Source organism: Typopeltis vanoorti, chromosome 23, assembly GCF_054136105.1.
Source record: "Typopeltis vanoorti isolate ZY-2024b chromosome 23, IOZ_Tvanoo_1.0, whole genome shotgun sequence".
Classification (NCBI taxonomy): Eukaryota; Metazoa; Arthropoda; class Arachnida; order Uropygi; family Thelyphonidae; genus Typopeltis; species Typopeltis vanoorti.
Window position 1 is genome coordinate 50,534,711 of NC_143571.1, and position 6,000 is coordinate 50,540,710.

General features: G+C 40.3%; 1 protein-coding gene across 1 annotated transcript in view; it reads left to right on the top strand.

Moving 5' to 3' along the window:
- The window catches only part of LOC150093842 (amine oxidase [flavin-containing] A-like), a 166,888-nt gene extending 161,099 nt beyond the window's left edge, over positions 1-5,789 (top strand). Inside the window, exon 8 of the mRNA XM_090412535.1 lies at positions 5,761-5,789. Coding sequence (XP_090268661.1) covers positions 5,761-5,789 — 29 coding nt within the window. The remainder of the gene's footprint in view (positions 1-5,760) is intronic.
- The last annotated feature ends 211 nt before the right edge of the window (positions 5,790-6,000 follow it).

Below are 6,000 nucleotides of genomic sequence, written 5' to 3' on the forward strand. Positions count from 1 at the left end.
ACTTCTGAAGATCTCTCTTCCCCAAGAGCCGTCATCTCCTTGCCCTACATCAGCTCTCTCTCACCAAAACTGGCCAAGATTCTCAAGAAATTTAACTTCAAAACTTGCTTCACTACGCTTCCAAAACTTCGTTCATTACTTAGCAAACATAAACAGAAACATCTTCCTACTCAGTTTCCAGGAGTGTACAAGATTTTGTGTGATTGTGTAAAGTCATACTATGGGCAGACTGTCAAATCCATCCTTCTACGTTTGGATGAACACCGTAGAGATATCTCCTATTACAGGACTAGAACTAGCGCTCTCTCTAGCCACGTTCTCTTTTCAGCTAACTCAGACGAAGGCCGCCAGCACATTGTAAACTGGACTCAAACTGCTAACATCCATGTGTGCTCTGATGAACTCGAAAGAAAGATTGTCGAATCCAGGGAAATTTCTCTGGCTTTCTCTCATATCAACAACAGCCTGAGTTACAATCTCTCTGACGCACACGTTGCTTCTGTTCAGTACTGGCGCACTGGCGACAGCGAGTAGTATACGTTTGTTTGGAACTCGTACTCGCATTTTTTTTTTTCAAACCCGCTACTGTCTTTTTCTACTTGTTCTGTTATTACAATTTTAAGTCTCTGTAATTTTTTTAAAATATATTTCTTTGATTGTGATACCTGAGGATGTTGATCTATTCAACGAAACTAGTAAACTAGTAGTATCTTTTTAAATATATTTGTCATCATTTTATCTCTCGGTAACAGTCATTAAAACTTTTTCATAATATTCCAACCGAGTAAAAATGAATTCGCATATATATATATATATATATTTGGAAAGGGAAAGTGAAATCTTGGTTTTTGATACTCTTTGGTGTTCGAGGCCACCTGATGTAGTGAAGCGAACATGCAGGCCTGGTTGGCCGCGTGGTTAATGTATCTGCTCTCTCCAGCCAAAACGCTGCAAGTTCGAATACCGCCGTGGGCATGGATGTCTGAAAATACCAGTGGTGGTGGGAGGTACAAGGTGTTGGTGTAGATGATGATGGTAGTTACGATTGAGTGGTAGAGATAGAGAATTCTAGAGTAGGTGCCCTCCCTCGATGAGCCCCTTGGACTCCCTGAAAATATCACGTAATAATAATATATTGTTTTTAGCGCTCGTTGGCATAATCCACCCTTTATCCTTGTTGGCTTGGCTTATTTTTATTATTGTACGAATGGTTAGTACAGAATTGTGAAGTTTCATTGTTCATTGTAGTTGAATTAAAAAACTACTGTGAAAAGTGAAATGAATGCATTTAGCATTATCTACTGCATGTTAAGAAAAAAAAAGGAACTGTTAATGTAAATTATGAATAAAAATAAACGAAAAAAAAATTTTTAATAGAAATTAAAACGACAAAATGCAACAGCTGTTTAACTGTTTTAATGTACAACTGTAATTGTAATTTTTTTTAGGATTATTAACTTTAACATCAGTTATAGTATTATATTTTCTTAATCGTAATAATTTTAATAACATTTAACAGAGTGTATCCTACACTCATGTAATTTCTTTGAAAGATAATAAACTGTGGATTTAAAAAAAAAAAAAGATTTTTATTACTATTTGTCAGCTTTTTGCGGCAATATATGAGACGTGCTTGCTGAAGATAAATTTTTCATCTATTGTTACTCCTAGGTATTTTAGCTCTGTGGCTACTTCATAACTTCCCTTTGGGGAAGACCGTTACAGGTTTTTTTAATTATTTTATGTGAGATGTGGAGCACTTTACTCTTGGTTCTATTGAAGGTAACTTTCTTCTAGCTTGGCCAGTCTGCAATTTTAAAGAATTCGTCGTTGGCCGTTACTTCTAACTTTAATCCGTCGCGTCCCCAATTCATTATTATCGCATAAAGCGAAAGGTGTGATTTTTGTTTCAGAAGTGAAAGGAAGTCTTATTACTGAGTTGTACTGGATCTTCCAGAAACCTGGTTCACAGCAGGAAACTTGTGGACAGACTCGTTTGTTTTCTTTCCTTACGTCTGTGGTTTTTAATGCCATAGTTGCTCTTCTGTCTGTAAAATAATTTTTTTAATGTAGAGTAGGTTTTTTGGCTACCACGCAACACTAAAGGCTCCTTGTAGATCGAGTGTCAGTAGTATTTTCTTAGCCGTAGACTGTCTTCTGTTAAGTTTTAATCTCCATAATTGCTTCTACTGTGCTTGATTGGGGTCTAAATGCATATTGATTGCTGCTTAATAGGTTTCTTGAGTAGACAGTGCATTATTCGGTTTATTAGGAACTTTTCTAGTATCTTACCCGCAACATTTATGAGACTGATGACTGTTTTTGCTAATTTCGTCAGATGTTTCTTTTCCTGCTTTGATTATAGGTATAATTTTAGAGGATTTTCATACTAAAGAAAATCGCTTTCTTTTTAGACATTCGTTGTAAACTGTTATGAATTCTGGGAATTCGACAAACGCTCTTAGGAGTACATCATTGGTTATTCCGTCCTCTCCAGGAATTTTTCTTGGATCCATTGATCTTAATACTGACTCAGTAGTAGGGCTGACGGTTCTGACCAGATCAAGATCAAGATAAGATAACGAAAGTGGGTGTGTCTTCCTGACGTCATTGTGAGTGACGTCATGAGTTTGGAATTTCCATGTGGGCAAGTGTGTGAATGGCTTCAGTTCTTGTGTTTTGGTTCGCGTATGAGATTACATTTTGGGTATTTCTTTCCTGTTAAAGTGTGGGAATTCTTAGAGAAAGTCGTGATGGCTCTCGTGTTTCGAGTTTTTCTGAATAATTAATTATATACTTAAAAAACCTGTCCTTAAACAGGTTTTTTAAGTATATAATTAAACTATATTCAGATTTAAACTATATTCATAATTAAACTATATTAAACTAAATTTTAAGTATATAATTTAACTATATTCTATATCACACAAACATACAGTTTTTTTTTTCTTCTATAGATGGTTGTACTAATTTTCCAATACATTTTGGGTATTTCTTTCCTGTTAAAGTGTGGGAATTCTTAGAGAAAGTCGTGATGGCTCTCGTGTTTCGAGTTTTTCTGAATAATTAATTATATATTTAAAAAACCTGTCCTTAAACACACATACACACACACACACATATATACATATTAGATATAAAAAATCGCTAATGTATCCATGTTGATACTCTAATATATACCCTATGATTATTCTTATGGAAAAAAAAAAACTATTCAGTATTAGAATTACGCTTACCAAAAACATACGAGCAATTGTTATGTTTATGTTAAATGTGACACACATCTGTCATTGTCGTCTTAAACAATTGCGGATCCCCCACCCCCCCCCCCCCCCACCCCCCCCCCCCCCCACCCCCCCCCCCCCCCACCCCCCCCCCCCCCCACCCCCCCCCCCCCCCACCCCCCCCCCCCCCCACCCCCCCCCCCCCCCACCCCCCCCCCCCCCCACCCCCCCCCCCCCCCACCCCCCCCCCCCCCCACCCCCCCCCCCCCCCACCCCCCCCCCCCCCCACCCCCCCCCCCCCCCACCCCCCCCCCCCCCCACCCCCCCCCCCCCCCACCCCCCCCCCCCCCCACCCCCCCCCCCCCCCACCCCCCCCCCCCCCCACCCCCCCCCCCCCCCACCCCCCCCCCCCCCCACCCCCCCCCCCCCCCACCCCCCCCCCCCCCCACCCCCCCCCCCCCCCACCCCCCCCCCCCCCCACCCCCCCCCCCCCCCACCCCCCCCCCCCCCCACCCCCCCCCCCCCCCACCCCCCCCCCCCCCCACCCCCCCCCCCCCCCACCCCCCCCCCCCCCCACCCCCCCCCCCCCATTAATGTGTGTGTGTGTGTGTGTGTGTGTGTGTTTAAGGACAGGTATTTTAAGTATATAATTAATTATTCAGAAAAGCTCGAATAGCTTATTACACTGCCGCCATCGCGACTTACTCTAAGAATCCCACCGTTTAACAGGAAAGAAATACCTAAAAATGTATTGGAAAATTAGTACAACCATCTATAAAAGGGAAAAAAAATGTATGTTTGAGTGACATAGCATATAATTAAATTATTCAGAAAACCTCGAAACTGTGAATTTCCAAACACATAACTTCACGATTCTTATCTCTAAATATCACCCACAAGGCAATGAACGAACCAAAAACATCACGTGATATTTCTGACAGACAAGGGCCCCTGCGAAATTCCAAAATCAATAACAACAAACTTTCACGTCACGATTCCTTATCTTATCTTGATCTTGTCAGAAGTGTACACCAATGACAACACCATTACTTATACACTAATATATCTCCCTTTCCATTCAAAACAATAACGTCACTTATTTACAACTAACAAATGACGTCACTTATCTACATCTCATAACAACAAACATTCACGTCACAATTCCTTATCTTATCTTGATCCTCATCTTGTCACTAGTGCACCACCAATCACAACACGAATCCTTATCTCTAATATATCTCCCTTTTCCATTCAAAACAACAATGTCACTTATTACAAATAACAAATGACATTTATTTACAAATAACATGACGTCACTTATCTACTTCTGAAAACAACACACACACACCCACGACACGATTCCTTATCTTATCTTGATCTTCATCTTGTCACTAGTGCACCACCAATCACAACACGAATCCTTATCTCTACCATCACCCATAACCCCATACGCGAACCAAAACACAAGAGCTGAAGCCAGTGACACAGTTGCCCACAGGGAAATTCCAAACATTCCATACCCATGAAGCCATGCACACAATGACGTCATCAACCAATCACGTCACGATTCCTTATCTTATCTTGATCTTGTCACTAGTGACCACCCTACTACTGTCGTTTAATCATTTTCATTCTTCAACCAGTTTTATCCAAACTGGTTTATTTTTTGCTGCATTCTGTTTTATCCACAGAATGAATAGAAATGACATTCTTCCTCTTTTTTTAAAAAAAATTTATTGTAATTTATCTATTTCTTTATGCAACGAAACTATATTAATTTCTCCCCTACTTAAAGGAATTTGGTAAATAGAATAAAGATTAAATTTTTTGTCGTATTATTTTTAATGGCAAATTAAGCAAAACAAAATTTTGTACACTACGTATGCCCGAAATGGCTTCAGATGCAATTATGATAATGAATGGTATACAAAAATGCTCATACGCAGAACAGTCCCTTTTTTTATATCTGTACATCAAAGGTAAAGGGCACTATGTCCATCTTTTTACGCATCCGAAGTAAACGACTACTTGTCCACTTAGTGCTCTTTACCTCGATACCATGATGGCGCATAGTGCCCTTTCCAACTGGCTAATCCACTTATTATTACACACAGGAGATAGTGCTTTGCACAACTGAAAAGAGCGCGAAATATACCAAAAATTAAATATACCTAAAATTCAATTCCTTAAAAAAATGGACATAGTGCCCTTTATCTCCGGTGTACAGATATGAATGTCTCCAATCGATTTCCTTATGTGTTGAAAATATATAGTGGTACTTATTTCATCCTCAAAGATGACTTCGGTGCTCGTAAATACTGAAAATATTGGATATCTCCGACCATCAGTGTAGGCTTTGGGGAACGGAGGGAGAGTAAGAAGATTGGCTTTCTTCTTTTATTTTTTATGTGGTTACCACCCACGAAAGATTATTACTATACCTATAGTCCATTTGTACCGTGGATGGCCTAAAGATTTTTTCCATTTTTGTCAATTTAAAACTTTTTTTTTGTAATTTTTTTATTTATTTTTACAGTGTCCGGAAGACCTGCTCTAGAGAGTTAACATGGAACTTTGTCAGCCACTTCAGGCCTCCAATAAGCGGGAAAGCTTTCTTGCACCAGGTGATGAAATTCATCTTCCACCTAAAGACAATCACAAACACCCATTCCCACGGCAGGATTTGAACCCGCCACCTGTTGGTTCTAGAGCGGGTACACTAACCACTCGGCCAACCAGGCCGGCTGGCAACATTGTTGCTGTAGAAGCTTCTGGA